This window comes from Monodelphis domestica, chromosome 2, assembly GCF_027887165.1.
Source record: "Monodelphis domestica isolate mMonDom1 chromosome 2, mMonDom1.pri, whole genome shotgun sequence".
Taxonomy (NCBI): domain Eukaryota; kingdom Metazoa; phylum Chordata; class Mammalia; order Didelphimorphia; family Didelphidae; genus Monodelphis; species Monodelphis domestica.
This window is the reverse complement of record NC_077228.1, coordinates 438,585,971-438,605,149: the sequence shown is the minus strand read 5'-3', so window position 1 is coordinate 438,605,149 and position 19,179 is coordinate 438,585,971. Positions and strand designations below refer to the sequence as shown.

Below are 19,179 nucleotides of genomic sequence, written 5' to 3'. Positions count from 1 at the left end.
AACTAGGAGGTACTCAGTAGACTGAGTGCTAGACTTTGCAGTCAAGAATTTAGTGTTAGAATCTTCCTACCTATGCAACCCTCTGAAAGTCATTTAATCCCTGTCTCAGTTTCCTCAGAAGTGAAAGAGATAATAGCAGTACCTACCTCTCCAGGGTTGTTGTGAGGATAAAATGAAATAATGATTGTGAAGTGTTTTACAAATACTAAAGCATTATATAAATGCTAGCTATTATTATTAATGATAACAAATTACAAATCCATTAAAATGTTATTTAATTTGATAGTAGCTTTTTGTCATCATGTATTTTACCATTACTAATATAATTTACTACTATTAACTTGCTACAATCATGTGGGTGGGTGGAAGGAAAGGTCTGTTAATCTTTTACTGTAATATTAAAAAGAAGCCCCCACAGGGAAAAAGATACAACTTTATGGCACCACTGTATGCTTCTGCTTGATGTCACCTAAAAATTGCTATATTCATTAAAGACATACAAGTCATTTGAACTTCTCGAAGCTGCCTCTGACAGGCTGACTAACAAGGCTCAGGAAATTACCTGATGATGCTTTAAAAAATGTGGTCTAGACAATATTGTGGAATGATCAAATGTGAAAGATTGGCTACTATCCTATCAACAATGCAATGATCCAGGACAATTCTGAGGGACTTGTGACAAAAAATGATATCCACTTCCAGAGAAAGAACTGTGGGAGTCAGATGTAGATGGAACATATGATTTATCACTTATTTATTTGGGAATATGTTCTGGGATTTTGGTTTTATAAAATTATTCACTTAAAAACAGGGAATTTTAAAAATTGGATCTAAAAATACATCTTTTGCTGCTCTTTCTTTTTCTTCTTGTCAACATCCACTTTTGGAAACCAAGTTGTTGGTCATTCTATATTTAAAAGCAGAAAGACTTTCTACTTTCTTGAGCTGCTGTCTCATCAGAAGGAGCAGTTCAAATTCTATAGTTCTGGTATGCAAAGATTATTTGCCTTTGAAATGCATGAACTGACTTGCATTGATTTTTTTTTATCCTTTGCTTCCTTACCATGTTGTTCGTTTGGAGTTCGTTTGAATCTCAGGACTTTGGTCTTGAAGAATGGCCAAAAAATGGCATGCAAGGACAAAATCAAAAGTAGTTCTATTTCAACCACAATTTTACCTGTTCAAATAGGATACCTGATTGCAACACAATCCTGTAAACACTGGGTTTTCATTTCATTATTGATTTTTAAGGACTTAATATTTATTTCATAAATATATAGTATAAGATGTTGTGATAAGAGAAGGAAAACTGTCCCTATAACTTAGAACAGCATTATTTTTCAAAGCAACTACTATCTTAAAAATATTTTGGGTAATTTCTTTTTAGAATTACCTTAGAAATCAGGTTACCAGTTACAATAAATCAATAAACATTTTTAATTTCTCAAAACCTGAACATTACTTTAAAAATACCATTTCATCCATCTTCTACTTATTTTCTTTGCTGTATCACTGCTTTACCTCTCTTGAACTGAAAAACCTCAACAAGTAGGAGATGCATAGCCAAAACAAGGTTGACAGCAATCCAAATGTCTTGTTAAAGAGAGTAAAATGTATTTTAGTTTGCCTGTCAGAAGAAAATGGATATAGTTTGTGGCATTTAATAAATAAGAATCATTATAAACTGAGGCTTGCCTATGTAGTCTAAATACTGGCTTCCTGCAAATGTACTCTGAATTGGGTTTACACTAATCCAAATGAAAAATTAACAGTGATTATGATGCAAGGGAGAGAATTAATACAACAGAAAGAGACCCTGACATACAGTCTTTGAAAGTGAACAAAAATAAATAAGCATACCTATATTATAGGGATTTGGTTGTTATTGTTAACAGCAGGTCAAAATTAATAATTATAATGGTTCTGAAAGCTTGTCTGAATTTTACCAAGGCAAGTTTTACAATCTCTACCTGATTCATCACTTCTATATAAATTCTATTTTCTAAACAACATTTGTTTTTGTTTTGAGAGAATTGGGAGTTAGTGTTAGAAGGAGCAAAACAAAAAAAAAAGCCAAACAAAACAAACAAACAAACAAACAAAAACAAACAACCACCACTCTGAATTCATTTGCTTACGGATCAGAGAAGTTCTAAAGGGGATCATACACTCATAGACATGTTGTTGTTTCAATACCAATATTATTTTACTGACCTATTATCATTAGGTCAGGCACAATTAGTTATTTTTTCCTAATTAATTCAAAAACTTTATAAACAAACAAAGATTAAAACAATAGATCAGTGTAAAAACAAAGAAAAAGAAAATCTTAGTTATATACTTGAACTTTAAAGTAACTTTTAGATTGTTACATAAGGAAGATTTTTGTAACACTAAAAGTAGGAACCTCGTGTTTTTAATTTGACATTAGATTTTTCTAATATAATTCCCTCGTCCTCAAATCAGTTACTTCTATAAAGAGAATTAAAATTCCAGAAGGTTGAATTTAGAACTATGAAGAGCACCTGGAAGTTTAGTTAAAAAACAAAAGCACAGTCCTTTTTGTGATGGGTCAGACTGTGAGAGCTACTGGCTACAGTAATCTTCAGTAATACTTCTGTTTACCCAGCTAGTGTGAAGGATTATGGAAATGAGCTCACAAGAGCTGACCCTCTAGGTTTATTAAATATTCAATGAATATTCTGTATGCATGCTGGGCATTAAATAAAAAATGGAAAATATAGTAGACTACAATATGTGAAATACTTCAATACTGGAGTAGCTCTATTTTAAATAATTTATTTTAAATCATTTTTGTCAGATATCACAACATGAAAATCATATATTAAGGCCATAACCTTAAGTTATTCTATCAAATATTTAAATTCTTATCGGGTGCTAATTTAGCTTATTTTTCCTTGGTTTAATTTTGTTTATGGTATCTATAAGCCCTGAATAGTTTTATATCTCAGAAAAGCCTATTTTAGGTAGTATGTCATTTGCAATAAAGGTGTATCATGAATTTTGTTAATATAAGAATGATTTATATGAAAAAGTAGCGGGGAAAAGGGGCCTTAGTGCCATATCTAGATGTTTGGTAACTGTCAGAATAACAGAATGAATTTTGAATTATTCAATCAAATGTTTAGCATTAAGCAATGTTAGATCTTGAAAGCCGCGATTAATCATTACGTATACTAACAATTTCTATGATCATTCTTCATGGAAACAGGAAAAAAAATTTTTTTTTCCTGAGCTAAAGCCTGATAACCATACCACTTGCTAAAATTAAGAAATTATCAAGAAAGAATTCCTTTATATCCTCAAGTCACCTCACTGCTGATGGTTGGATAAGATCAACAATTCTGTGCAACAGAAGCAGTTCATGAAAAATACCACGCCTCACATTCTACAAAAAGTCCTAAGGTTGAATATTCTCACTTTTGGTTAAGTAACTTGAAAATGAGGGTGAAATGAAAAAACTCTAGATTTCCACTTAATAGCTACCACTTTAAGCAACTTAAATGCCTCTTTTTTTTCCCCTTCCTTAATTCTCATAATCAAATGGATTATGAACTCAAGAGAGAATCAAATGAAATGATGTATGTAAATAACTTTGTAAACATTAAAGCGCTATATAAATGAGAGCTATTACTGTAATCTTACCAACAATTGACAGCTCCTATTCACTCAATGGGAGAACAAAAAAGTAAACATTAGGTCCTCTCCTTCTAAATTCAGTTCACGAGCAAAAACTGAACCTCTGAAGATCTAATAATAGAATCTAGATATCAAAAGAGAAATTCTTTTGTTTTGAGGTCATCGAATCCAACTAGCTAAAACTAATGAGACCTATATAGCAAACTACAGCAAACTACACACCTTGAGTCCAAAGGCGGCATCCTCCGAGGCCAAGACTTCAACCTGAAATTATAAGGAGAAAAATCATTTAGCCACTAACAAAAATCTTCTCTGAGGATTACCTAACTAACCACAGAACTTGGAGCACAGACTTAGTCTGGCACTAAGAGTTCTGATACAACTCGTAATCTTGCAGCAGGGAAAAAACCTGATCAAATTCAAACATCCGCGTGTGTATGTATGTATCTCCCTAGTCTTTTCCAAGGACGAATACAGAGACACCTGTGGATTTAGCCTAAGGTTCCAAATCCCCTTGCATGGGTTTTAACAGAGGAATTCCTACTAGGAAAGAAATAAAAGTCTGCTCTAACGTGGTTGATTCACTGACATCAGCATCCCGTAAGAATAGAGAAAAATCAAGATGATTCATCTTCCACCATAACTATGTTGGAGAAGATCTGTACCATTTGAAAATTTAGTATTCTCCATTCAAATCACCAAGCGCTGAATATGTTCTTTTGCCCTCTCAATGATATGGTATATAAGTGTTATAATTGGAATTTACTCTCCATGAAAAAGTTTCATCACACCTGAAAGCTTAACCAGTAGTTTCTTGTCCTGTCCTGAACAAAGCAGACTGTCCTGAAACTCTGGAATGCTGCAGAGCAAGACTCCCTGAGATAGAGAGCTATAAAGGCAAAGCCAGAGGAAAAGCTGGTAGATAGGAAGTGGCAAGCAGATAAAGTGACTAACTGAAATTGCTTATTGGACATCCTGTGAGTTAGAAGATAACCCAAGAGCTGATGGACCTTTGAGGAATGACAGCTGCTATTTTCTACCAGTCTTTTTGCATAGTTGGTAAGCTTTAGTTTTTAGTTCTGAAGAGAACTAGTACACGCAATGAGAAAAGAATGCTTCAATGGTTTTGCACAGCAAAATCTGGTCTAGAGTAGGTTTCAATGTCAGTTGCAAACCTTTTAGAGATTTGTGGTTGTATATGTATATGCACACACACACACACATATGAATGGCAGTTTATAGCATGTCAAAATATCCCCAAACACGTGCTATAAAACAAAATTGGATTCTCTCCGTGAGGAAAGAAAATAAAGAGGTAATAATTCCACCAAGAATTGAATCCAGTTGGAAAGTCAGTGGTTAAAACAAAAAATAGAAACAAATCAATTACAAAGTTTGTGTGGTTTTTATTTATTTTATTTGGGGTAAGTGATTTCCTGAAAGCTAAGAGTATATCACCACCTGATAGCTGGTAGTGAAAATACACAAGACTCTTATGTGACTTAGGTAATGAGCAAATGAGGAAGACAGATTAGATAAAACGAAACTGATTCCATATCGCATGTCTCTGAAGTGTCTGGCTAAAGATTAAATTGTTGGATCAATGGTTACAGGAGGCAGAAGAATTATATTTTGTTTACATTTCAATTTCCCAAGTTAACTGTTCAAGTCCAGAAACTGTGCTTTAATTCTATGCCATTAGTAAACAACAACTATTTGAATTTTGGAGGTTTAAGTTGGAAATGAATGAATCTAAGACTCCCCACTGGATAGCATGGTTCATTCAAGTTATAAAGTCTTGGATACAAAGACTAAAAGTTCACCCAAGAGACCAATAGGTTAAAGTTAGGTCTTTTCTATAGTAGATAATAACATTCAATTCAACAACAAAATAATTAAACATCTACTTTGTAGGATTAAGGGAGCAGAGTTATTATTAAAAGGAAATCAATATAGACCCAGCCCTCAAGGAACTTAGTCTACAAAAAGGTAGAAGATATGCACAAGTGACCATGGTTCATCCCTCTTGCATAATATGCAAACGACTTTTTGTCTTTTAAAGTCCTTTATAATTTTCCTCCATTTCACTTTTCCAGGTTTAGGGGATATTATCCTTTCTCACCCTGCACACTACATTTCAGTCAAAATGGTCTAATAGTGTGGTTTCCTTGTACACAGTGTTCACTTTTTTACCTTTACTCAGTTGTCCAGATACCAGAGACACAATGCTGCTTTATTCCCACCTATGAGAAGCCTACCTTTAGTTTAGAATTTTAAGTTAATGTGACTCCTACATAAAGCCCTTTTGGATACTGATTGACACTAAATTCATTTTTGTACATATTTTGTTTCTGACTACATATGTACATGGTATCAAATCCCCAGTAGAAATTAAGAGCCTTGTTTGAGTTGAGGGACTTGGATTTTTTTTTATCTTTGCATTTTCAGAGGAAACACTGTGCAGGGCACAAAGTAGGTGCTTGGTTGTACCTAGTCTAGAACTCTTATGGAACCCTGAGCAAATGAGTCAAGACTGGAGCGGGTAGGACAAGATCACTTACTGGCTATATCTCAAATTTAACAGTAATGTATGGTATTCGAAGGGAGAAAGTGAGAAACAAAGGCTAGAAAAATAATGTGGGAGGCATATAATAGAGAATCTAGAAAGGCAAGGCATTTTTGTAAAGCTGAAATGGCAAGGTTTTGATAAAATAACTCTCAGTCTTATGGGAGATATGAAGACATGTATACAGATTGATTCAGTATTGCTTGGATGACTAGATTCTGCATAGTTATTAATGTTTTGATGTCAACGTGGCCGGAGGTATACAGTGGAGGATCCTCCAGCTCCGTGCTTAGTCCTGTGCTCGTTAACATACTAAGACTGTCTAAGGTGAAGGCATACAGGTATATCCATCATAGTCACAGCCAACACAATGGACTACAGAGTCAGGATTTTACAGGACTTTGACAGACTGAAGAGTTGGGGTTAAATCAACTAAAATGAAATTCAATGTGGTTAAATGTAATGACTTTTCCTTTAGAACAAAACAAAAGATACCCCAACAATTTCACACGTATAAAGTGGGGGAGGCATGGATGGATATACCTCAAAAAGAGATATGGGAGTGTTAGTGGATGCAAGCTCAAAATTAGGTGGGAGTGGGACATGGAAGCCAAAAATAATAATGATAACATGCATATTAAAATAGGGGTAACTTTCTGGAATTGGGAGTTGATACTCCTAACATACTATGTCTTGATCAGACTTCAACTGGAACACTGTAATCAGTTCTGTGCATTATATTTTCAAAAAGACAATGGAGAGTAGGGAAGAAGGTAGCTAGAATGATGGGGGAATTCAGCTCATTTCATATATGAGGTTCAATCAATTGAAAGAAGTAAACGTATTTAGAATGTGGAAAAAGGGAGACAAGATAGCTATCCTCAAGTTGACTTGGTTTGTTCTGTTTGGCCCCCAGAGAGGACAATAAGGAACAATAGGTGGTGATATATAGCCAAATTTAGGCTTCATTTTCAGAAAGACTTTTAAACTATGAGATGATTCAAAGTCGAAAGTAATGTGATGCTTTGGGGAGGGAATCAGAGAAAACCTGAGAAAGGAAATGAAATGGGGGCATCTCATAATTTTTTTTAATTCAAAGATATTTTATTACTCAAATCACATAAATAATTTTCAAAACATGTTTTTCATAATTATGAGGTCCAACCTGTCTCCTTCCTTCCTTTCCTCCCCCCCAACTCAGAGGGGGTAAGGAATTTTATATAGGCCATAAATGAATTATTGTGCAAAATACACTTCCATATTGGTACTGTTATAAGCATACTAATATAAAATTAGCATACAATATTGCTCTTCCTGTATATTGGTTCTGTTTATTTCAAGCTGTACCAGTTGATGAAAATCTTTCCAGCTTTTTCTGAAATCATCTTACTTGTCATTTCTTATAGCACAACAGTAATCCTGTCACCAATATTTATCACAATTTTTATTCCACAAAGGCAATAGAGTAATTCAATCATTCCCCAATTGATGGAAATCCCTTCAATTTCCAATTTTTTGCCAGCACAGAGAGCTGCAGTATTTTTGTACAGGCACGTCCTTTTTCCTTTTTTTTTATTATTTCTTTTGATCTTATAGCTTTTAAGGAATGATTGGAGATGAGAGTCAAAAGAGGTAGTGAATGTACACAGATTAAATTAGAAGGTATTCCTAGGAGCAGAAAGGAAAGAAGAGATTCTAAATCTATTTTGGAGACAGAACTCACAAGTAAAATTGGAAGAAAAAGATAACTGAGGTTTGTAGCCTGATTAATAAAGGGAGTGCCATCAGCAGAAGCAGGGATAATCAGAAAGGGAGAGACTTAGTTCCATTTAGAACATATTGAATTTTAGGTGTCATTAGAATTATCTATGTGGACATGTCTAAAAATAATATTCTTATTTCTAGATCTGAAGAACAGGAAACAAAACATCTGTGGGCTGTGGAGTTTTGGACAGGTGAATTCTTAGGGAATTCCCATTGAAAAAACTCCCCTTAATCAATTTATGTTTGAACTACTTGGCAACTTATTATGTTAAGGATTTCTCTAGCACACTGAAGAGTTAAGTGTCTTGCCCAGGTTTATACAACTAGATCAGAGAACTCAGAACTCAAATTTTGCTGCTTCTGAAATAAGCTTCTCTATACAATAATTATTCCACAAAGGCAATAGAGTATAATATGCACACCACATTTATACATATCATTTATGGGCAGATAAAAATATTTTCAAATGCATGGAATATTGAAATCTATACAAAAATACACAATTAAACATTAGCAACATCAAGTAGTTTCATATTCCCTTAATGAAGTGCAAACCAATAAACTGACATCAAAAAGTGGAGTTAATGATAATTTGACTAACACAAAATTATATTAATGTTAAGTTTAAAAATGGAACTGAACATGTGATTAAAATGTCTTTGGTTAGGATTATTTTTCTATGTGATACTGGGGAAAAACATTTCCTAGCATGATACAATGGAAAGAAAACTAGCCCTAGAGTCAGGACTATGGTTCAAAACCATATTATGATAATACTTTCTACAATTCAACCCTTAGCCAAATCATTTGGCTTCTCTGACCATAAGTTTACTTATCTGGAAAAAAAGGAATGGTTTGAAGTAGATGCTGAGTACCCTTTTAACTCTTTCTTTAAAAAAATATTTTTATTCCCTTCCAGGTCCCAATGACTACCACCATCACATATTAAGACAAGAGGCATTATTGAATAAATAATATTTTCCAAAAAAATCTTTGTGTTTGGTTGAATAGTATTAAGTTAAAAAAACACCATTGGACTAATGTTAGGAGACTACATTTCTAGAATCAACTAAGTCAAAAATTAGCTGGATAATAATACTCAGTAAATCATTGAATCACTCAACATCAAATTCTTTATCTGGGAAATGAGGGTGTTTATTATGTTTGGTGAAGATGCTTCTAACGCCCAATGGTTTTGATTTTTGTGAATTCATTGATTTTACTTAATGTGAGCAACTATATTTATGTATTCTTTAGTTTCTATCTTTTATAAATAAGGTGTGTAGTGAGGAACAGCAAAAAATAACTTATACTGATCTGAATATTAACCTCAGTTTAATATTAAAGCAAAATGCAATACCACCAAAGGTTTATATCCAATATTTGTTCAGAAGTCTTCTTAATGTAGGTTGGAAGGAATCCCCCCTCTAGTGGGAGTGAGATGGTATTTCAGCATCCAGATAAAATTTTCAGGTGGTATTCAGGAAATCAGAGAATCAGTAGAGACAGGGTTAAAAATCTTTTGTTTACTTTTTTACAAAATAAGAAAACTATTAAACTCTTCTGATAGACCAAAAAGGACTTGCCCATCATGACTTATTTATAAACTGAGATTAACAAGGAGAAAAAAAAACACAATAATAAATAATCTTGGAAAATTTTAGTTTCTAGCAACCTAAATGTTAACTTTATTTTATCTGTCCATGCATTAATATTACAATTTTTAAAGAGCAAGTGAAAATGAGACACTACTCTCTCAGTAGAAAAAGGCTAAATAAGTCTAATGGAATCATATGGAGTTTGTTTCCATCAATGTAAAAACTATAATAATGAGGCTCCACTATATCATATGATATGACACTGCAAAGAAAAATATTAATTCAATAATAGTGCTTACTAAAAGAAAAACAGACTGTAACGTGAACTTAAAAATGAGAAGCATGAAGAAGCCCAGTTCCCAATTGTCTAAAAAAGTATTAGTACTTAAGAGTCTAATTAGAAAATGCCAAAAGATTGTTAAACAATTCCAATATAGTAGAGATTTAAGTCATCCAGGGCTCTCTAATTTGGGTAGGGTCGTTTTTATTGTTGTTGTTAGCACATGACCAAGAATAGTTTCAGAGGACTGTGGAAGAGGCTTGAAGAAAGAAAGGATTTTGTTATATAAAATATGGGGAAAAGGCATGCTGCCAACAATGGAAATTATATTAGACTTTGGAATTTTATAGAAGCATAGTTTAGAGTCCTTTACTCACTGGATATGGTTCCTTGGGTGGGGGTGGGGGTGGGTTGAGATTTTTAGCATTATCCCACAAATACAAATGAACAAGAACTTGCTTGACAATTGTTAAGACCTGAATATGACATCTTCAATATTAAATTTCGCTCTAGGAAATATCAGTGTTCATAGGATCAAAAGCTAGGGCTAGAAGGGAAGGGGGAGGAGAAGGGGACAAATTATTAAGTGCCCACTATGTTCCAGGCATTGCATTAAAGTGCTTTTATAAATTTTATCTCAGTATGGCTTCATAATAATACTATTAGATAGAGGTTTATACCTATCTAGGCAATTAATTTATCAAAAGAATCAAGTGTATCTAGGGTCCTACAGCGAATATGGGCCAGGCTGGACTGGATTTCAGGATTTCTGACTCTAAGCTCAGTGATATTCTCTAGCTAGAAGGCCAACCAGGTGTTAAGATTTACTTTACAAAGAAAGAATTGAGGGCAGGTTAGGTTAATGACTTGTCTAAAGTTACAAAGTAGTAAGCAAGAGTCACAAAATTCAAATTCAGGTCTTTTGGGTTTAAATCTAACACTATTACCTCTGCAAAAGCTATCTTTAGTAATTTAGTGTAATGAGTAACCACTCAGAATATGGCTAAGTATTTAGATGTAATTTTCAGGTAGTATTCATTAAACCTAAATATAAATAGAAGGGTCATTTTCTATTTATCCAAAGAAAATGAGATCATCCCTTAATTTTTCTCACAGACCATTCATTACCACTTGGAGATAAACTAGAATAGCTGAAATGAAAAGTGAAATGAATTCTTGAATAGGGAAATTTGGGTAGAATTTTATGTCCCTTACATTGCAGGAAGATAAACTATTCATAAAGGTATTTTAATTCCTAGAAAGAAGTTGGTATACAAATAAGAAGAATTTATCATTCACTATCAGACTAGATAGGTAGAGAAGCAAACTTTGGATGAAGAAATTGAGGACAGAACAGTGACTAACTGAAGATAATACCATTAGATATGGTAACAAAGCAAGGTTTAGAACGCAAGCATCTTAAAGACATTTGAGCACTTTTCCCATTAAATCATACCTTTCATTAGTAATTGTTTATTTCCTTTTTCTCAGTAATTAAAGTGTCATCCTGGTATCTGTAAAGCACTTTTCAGGGATTAAATCCCTGGGAAACACACTATAAATCTAAGCTATTACTGAGCACTCTACCCCTAAGTGGCCATAATCTTTTACTTTTACTCTCCTATCTTATCACTTTGGGCAGAAAAATCCAGTTAAATTTCTAAATCACTAATCAAAACAGAATTAAAGAAATAAGTAAATACAGGAATTCTTCCCCTAGTTTCAAAGTTTACTTTTTAAATTTGTAAATATTCTGCATATATGGCAGTTAGGTGGCATAAGAGACAGATCACTTGGAGGAGAGGTCAGAAGACCAAAAGTTCAAATTTTATCTCAGACCCTTAATGTGTCCCTGTTTACCTCAGTTTCCTTATCTATAAAATAAAGAAATTCTAAGGCCCTAATCAGGGACAAGAGTCTCAAGACTATGGGCCATTCTCAGAGGTTTACACCTCCAGAAAGGCAGGGTCACTAAGTCAGCCTTTCACTCACCAGTGGTGACCATCTATGAGGAAAGCAGTCTGAGGTCTCCTGCAGGAGCTCCTCCACAGGTCCAGTTCCATAGCCAAGTCCGAGTGTCCTTCCAGTCTCTCTTCTGAGTGAGTCACTCTATCACTAATCTAGAATGCTCGATTATTCTCCTCTGGCCTCTGTGGTCCTCTTTTTAAAGACCTTTTTCTCTTGGGTCTCCTCCCCTAAATTTCACATCTACTAATCACAGCAGATGCTCACTCCAGTACTACCCACTCTTTAGTTCACATCTTCTTTGGTTAGATTATACCTTTTTTTTTGTTATATCACACCTTTAGTAGTTAGTTCCCTCATTTTTTGTGGTCAAAATGGGTAGATCTATTTCAAATACTGAGTTTACACTTTTTGTAGATTAAAATGGGTAGATCGACTTCAAATATCGAGTTACCACCTTTTGGGGATTAAAATTTAAAAATAGATTGTGGATTATAATTCAATTTTACCAATAAAGGAAGAGCTAAATACCTTCATTGTTACAATCAGAGGATTACAATTTAATCTTCACAATAAAGGAAAAGTTAAGTATCTTCATTGTTACAATCAGGAGATAGCTAAATCCAATCTTCACACTACTATGGATAGGATACCCTCACCCAAATTGAGAGGACACAAATTGTCAAGGAGTTAGAGTGAAGAAATCAAACTGTAAAGCTTATAATCCTATAAATGTAAACAATTATTATACAAAACATTTCAACCTGATAATTAGTATTACAAAACTGATTTACCAATGTTCCTTTAAATTACAATCTTCGCCATTGAACTGAAATGTAATTCTATTAACACAAATAACTTTTAAAAACACTTTCTTCAGTTTATAAGTCTTATGACAATATAGCGTTATACTTAATACTTAGAAATATATTTTCTCGTTTTAACCTTAACAACATTCAAATATAGTGAATGAAAATGAAGGTCAGAAAAGGTATGAACTTTATACAGTTAGGTACTGCACCAAGTGCCTAAATAAAACTATAAGCAAGACAGCCCTTACCTTCAAGAGCCTGAGAGCAAAATAGGATAAAGCTAACATATGGTTGTAAAGAAGGGAAAGGAAAGGTCAAAGCTCTATGACATAGCATAGCCAGAAAGTAGCAATGTGGTCCTGGATCCCAGGGTTGAGGTCATCAATATTAGTGGGAGGAGGATAGAGACAGCTTAGGAAGTGGCCAAGTGGAGTTTATAGAAGTGAAAAATGAAGCGGAGAAAGTTTAAATGCCTTGCCCAGGTTTATACACAAGTATAATATTAATCTTAGAGCTGGAATTAGAATTAGGTATCTAAACTCTTAGGTTAGCATTCCCATACTACACTACCGCATACAAATATCAGATTTGACCCATATAGATGTAGTCTGAGGCAAGCTGTAATGACTTTAACAAAGAGTATTTATATTGCATTTTTGATTGGTGGTTGAAAGCTACAGAAAAATAATTGAGCCAGGTCAACATTTAATTTAGTCTTTACTATTAATGTCTATGATTTCTGCTAAAATTAGGGATATAAAGAAGCAAGCAAAAATTAAACATGAAAAACAACTCATTAACAGTTCCTGCTCTCAGGAAGCTTTCATTCTAGTGGGGAAAGCAATATGCAACAAGGATTCACAAAGAAGATACATACAGGATGAATAGGAGATAATCTCAGACAGAAGACACTAAGATTAAGGAGGATTGAACACAGTTTCTAGCGGAAGGATGAAAGGTAAAGATTGAGTTTATGCCATTTTGTGGATCAAGTACGTTCAAAAGGAGGGAACCATATTAATAATAATTCACCAGAATAGCACATCTGATGATAGGGTTGAAGTGAGGAAAAAGAGGGGGAAGAAGGGGAGAATATGTCTTTGTGTGTCTAATATATTCAAGGGAAAGAACTCAGAAAATATATAAAGCTCCAAATCTGGCTGGGTGGGAAAGGGAGGAACAGACAGGAATCAACATAATTATACAATATGATAGAGTTTATAACTTATAGGATATGCAGCATTTCTACCTTATCATTCCAAGGTTTAATAAAATGTTTGTCACCTATTACCTGAAGGAATTAATTTTTGTCTATATTAAATTTTAAAATGAACAAATTTGAAAACATGCCCTTAAGAATTAAAATATAAGGTTGGGGGAAGTAGCATAGTGGATAAAGCGAAAGGCCTAAAGTCAGGAGTACCTGAATTCAAGTCTGGACTCAAAAGCTTCCTCTCCATGTGCCCCTGGGCAAGTCACTTAACCCCAGTAGGCCAGCTCTTCCAGCTCTTCTGTTTTAGATTTGAAATTAAGACAAAAGGCAAAGATTTGTTTTAAAAAGGCAACTGACAACAATAAAAGGTGTGCCTATATAAGTCAATAAAATATGAACAAAGAGCCTCTTCCATGCTGAGGGTATTTTTAAAATGTTTCCTTATAAGATTATGTGGGCAATAACTAGATTACAAGGTCTCCAAAATCATATATCTCCACTGGGAATATAAGGAAAACAAATCTCAGGGCAAGCAACGTGATGTCCCCTCCTTAGTAACATTCATCCCCCAGTCACCCAAACTGAACTGCCAGGTTTAAATTCTAGCAACTGAGGCAACTGCTTTGTTCTGTTTAAGGTTACCCATAAAGGGACTGGAAAGCTTTTCAAGAAACCACATAAAATCTTGCTGGCATCCTATCCTTGCTTATTAACTCTCCTCATTTTCCTTATTAGCATGTACAGACAACACAGGAACTCCAGGATGCAGCTTGTTGAAACAACTCTGTATTTGGTTAGCTGGTAGTAGAAATAACATACAATGATCTCTTAAACAGTTGCATTTTGCTAAGAAGAATAAATGCCATCTGAATATATCTAACAACAACAAAAATACTCTGCAGCATATATACTCAGCACACTGCATGCCCAATAAATAATAAGTCAACAGTAATCAAAGGAGACGCAAGTTGATGTGATAAGCAGACCCAAAAGAACTAAATGTAATTATTGCCTCTGGCACATATTGGCTTTGTGACCCTGAGCAAGTCATGACCACCCAGTCTTCCAGCCAATTCTAAGTAGCAAAGAAGGTGCAGATTCTGGCTGAGAGGAAGGAAGGAAGGGAGGGAGGGAGGGAGGGAGGGAGGGAGGGAGGGAGGGAGGGAGGGAGGGAGGGAGGGAGGGAGGGAGGGAGGGAGGGAGGGAGGAAGGAAGGAAGGAAGGAAGGAAGGAAGGAAGGAAGGAAGGAAGGAAGGAAGGAAGGAAGGAAGGAAGGAAGGAAGGAAGGAAGGAAGGAAGGAAGGAAGGAAGGAAGGAAGGAAGGAAGGAAGGAATCCTATGAGTATATGGAAAAGAAGTAGAAAAAAGAACTTGTTGGAATCTTGACAGCCCTTGTGAACTTTATATAGCAAATAAAGCTTATTCTACACCTCAAGGAAAGTATCCAAGAAATTTCTAGTCTCTGAGAGTAGAAAAGAAAATGCCTTGGTATAGTTTGAGATTGAAAGGCACACAGAGGACTCTAAGGAGCAATGATGGGGCTAGTATATTCCCATAATCATATTCCTGAATCATGATGTTGAAAACACAAAGAGATGGAATCTCTGTCCACCAGGGATTGTCATTCACCCAATAATTGAGCAGGAATCATGCACTCATTTCTGTAACCAGCCTGTGTTTTCTAACCTTCAGAGCCCTTTTAGACTCCACTCTCTATAGAAAGTTTCCTTCAACTAGGTGGGAAATAAAATGACCTAACCCCATTTATACAGTAAAAGAAACTCATTATAACCTGGATAATTATTATATAAATTTCATTGTTAGAGATTTAAAGCATATCTACCAAACTGCCTATAAGGGAGGTCAAAAGATCATACCCCAGAATAGGCCCTTCAATTCTTGCCTTTCAATGTCAGGGTTATATAATTAGACTTTAACTGAGAACAGAGGATGTTGCTATTTAACACAACCAATTCTGGTCATTCTTTTTTTTTTTAAAACACTAAGATTTCTACAGACTAGATAATGACCCTCAAATCTATTTTTCTGTAAATTACATATGAAATTTTATAATTCTATCACAATATTTCTCAATATTTAGTTGGAATGTTGTCTACTCATTTTTAAAATTTGATTTTTAAGTTACGATTTCAATTTCTTTTAAAGGATCTCCATAATCATTCACAAACAAATCCACACTTGGGTTGAGGAAAAAGAGAAGTATTCCTTTAGTTCCTAACAATATTATAAAATAGAATTTATAAATTCTGAGGCCCATGTTAACACCCTGGATAGATAAATGGCATTATAGAAAACTCTTGGCAATTAATGGGGTGAGAGGATCACAAAGGGTCACAAATTTGCTCAAACTTTATATAGATTTATTTAAAACATTAAATATTTGTTATCTAAGTATTTTCTATTTCAATAAATATTCTAATCTTATAATTCTATAGTATTTTAACTGCTTTGTTTTTTAATCTGCAAATTATTAAACTAAAAATATTTCAACCCAATGAGCAGTTTCATAAAGTACAAACGTCTCCTAATACAACTATTTTATTTTATTTACAAGTATTTTTGATACAGTCTTATTTCTTCTCATTTTCAATTAACACATAGTTCTTAAATTGAGGAAAAGATAGTCAAGTAAACTTTTTAAAAGCTACATTTTTATGATTATGTAAATGACTAAAGAAAGAAGGGCATCAAGAACCTGACAGCAAATTTCCAATAAAGCTACTCTTTGTGGAGTTTCTTTGTCATTTATGTTTTCATATAAAAAATTAACAAAAAAAGGCTTTTGGAGAATTTCTTTCTGGTGTAGATGTCATAGAAACAGATAGATTAGGAAGAGTCTAATGAGTAAAAATAGTGCAGCCAGATAGTGCTGTAGATAGAGCGCAAGGTTTTGAGTCAGGAAGACTCATCTTCCCAGGTTCAAATCTGGCCTCAGACACTTCTGGTTGTGTGACTCTGGGCAAATCACTTAACCCTGTTTGCCTCAGAATCAGTCATCTGTAAAATGGCCTGGAGAAGGAAATGGAAAACCATTCCAGTTATCTTAGCCAAGAAAATCCAAAAAATGGGATCATGAAGACTTGGACATGACTGAAGAGTCGGAACAACAAAATAATAAACATAACTTTTAAAAGGCAAGACTAACATTAGGGACACACAGACTGATAATAAATTAGATGAAGCTGAAAATGTCCAGCAAGAGTTGAAATTGTTTTTGCAATATCAAAAAATATTAAAATATTTTTTAAAATTGTAGGTAGGGAGAGAAGGAAGGAGAGAGCAAAAATTAGGTTTTGAAGTCAATAAGTCAATTAAGAGAGATAGTAGGAGACACCTCCACAGAATGATAGCCACAAAAGGAACTCGCCACAAAGAGAAGGGGGATCAGCCTTATAGAGGCACAGTCTGGACTGAGCAAACCACGGGCAAATTGAAGACAAGGAGGCCTTTCTGTATATAAAATTGTGCACTTAAAACTTCAGAGTTTGGCCTTTTACAGTTTGGTGAATTTGTTTATACATACTACTTTGAATTACTGGAAGTTTGGAAATGGGAGAAAAGGTGTTAATATGGGTGAGGGGAATATATTTCCCATCTCTATTATGAGAAATTAATTTAAGGTTAGCTTTAAGAGCATATGAATCATAGTTTCAACTTCAGATATTTTGTCAAAATAAGTAGAAACAAAATTTTGCCCCAACCAGAGTCAAAGAGGCCCCCAAAATTCTCTAGTGGTCTAATAATCTTTAAAATATATAAAGTACATTATTTGTTTCATTGCTATCATTTTTTAGAAGGTTATCTCATTACTTAAATGAGATTATGAGAATGGGTGACTAGATACAGTTAAAATTTAATCTCAAAATTTTGGAATAAACTGAATTTTTTGTCTCCAAGTTGTTACTGTTTCAAGTAGAACTAATTTGGAATTATAAATACTTGGAGTTAACCAAAAGCTATAATTTGAAGTAGAGAGGCACTGGGGCAGAGTGCCCCAGCCTAAAAGTCAAGAGAGCAAAGTTTAAACTCTAGTTCATGCCATTTACCATGGGTTTTAAAGCAAATAATCTTGTGTATTTTTATAAAAGGCCACCTTTATCAAAAAGGGGATGGTAGCAATTTTAGGAGAAAATATATAAGGTCTAGATATTGGCTTTAGATAAGGCTTAACAACTCCTTTATTCTCTTTCCATTAAAAGGCAGAAGAATGGTAAGAGCTAGACAATTGGGGTTAAGTAACTTGTTCAGGGTTACACTGCTAGGAAATATGTGAAGCCAGATTTAAGCCTCAATCATTCCTTAACTGTTTCCTATCTATTCATACATGTAAGGTAATTTTGGACCAGAAAAATAAAATTTCATTTTCAGGTTTTTAGTATCAATTGTGAGTACTTCTTTCATGAGTATAAAATACTGAGAAAAAGATATAAACTGGAAGGCGAATGAATTGATGATGATAATGAAGGCATAGATTTATGGGGAATTTTTAAAGTTTGTAAAGATATTTACATATTTTCATGTAAACTGATACTTGGGTCAACCATATGGGGCAGTTCTATTATATTATGCCTTCTATTATGCCTTGATTTGTCCACAACTAGCTAACTAGCTAAAGGCAAGATTTAAAGCAATAGTCAGTAATCTAAAGGACAAGGAACCTCTTAATTCCCACTCTGCCATCCTCAAAAAAAAAAAGTTTACATGAATTCCTTATAAAACATTTTATTAAGATGTTATAAGTAACTAGGAAAATGTAAATGGTTCTAGCTGTGTTAAAAATGTTTTTACAATTTCAGTTTATTTTAAATGCATTCCGAGTTAAAAAACTGACCAATATTAATTCTTTAGGTAAATACTTTAATCTTTGAAGTATCTCTAGTTTAACTCTCCAAAAATACAGAAGATATAATATATTTGTATAAGCAATTAAAAATACTTAGCTATCTATTTTAGAATGAGGGATTGGTTGGCTAGAATATCTAGCTACAATTAGAGGGAAATGAAGTTGAATAGCTAGGACTGCAGTTAGCCCAAAGGAGAAGGCATCTACTTGACTAGCTCTCAGTAAAAAAGAGCAAGTGCCCTTGATCTGCAGATTTGCCTTACTAAGAAAACTGCTTCATATGAAGGACCACTTCTTTTTTCTACCCTAGATAACACCCAGAATACATCGGGCTCTTAGATGTTAAACAACAGTGTAACATAACACCATTGGCTAGGAAGATCCCTGACATACAATTTCTTCCCTTCCCGGAGGAACAAACTTGGAAAGGATGAGTGATCCTCTAGTCTTACTCTAA

General features: G+C 34.1%; 1 protein-coding gene across 12 annotated transcripts in view; it reads right to left on the bottom strand.

Moving 5' to 3' along the window:
• Positions 1-19,179, bottom strand: part of ARID1B (AT-rich interaction domain 1B) — a 557,650-nt gene that overhangs the window by 206,377 nt on the left and 332,094 nt on the right. For 8 of the 12 annotated variants that reach the window (XM_056818981.1, XM_056818980.1, XM_056818986.1 and 5 more), the window contains one exon: positions 3,883-3,924. The exons of the other annotated variants lie outside the window; for them this stretch is intronic. In XM_056818981.1, coding sequence (XP_056674959.1) covers positions 3,883-3,924 — 42 coding nt within the window. The remainder of the gene's footprint in view (positions 1-3,882; positions 3,925-19,179) is intronic. 12 annotated transcript variants of the gene reach the window in all.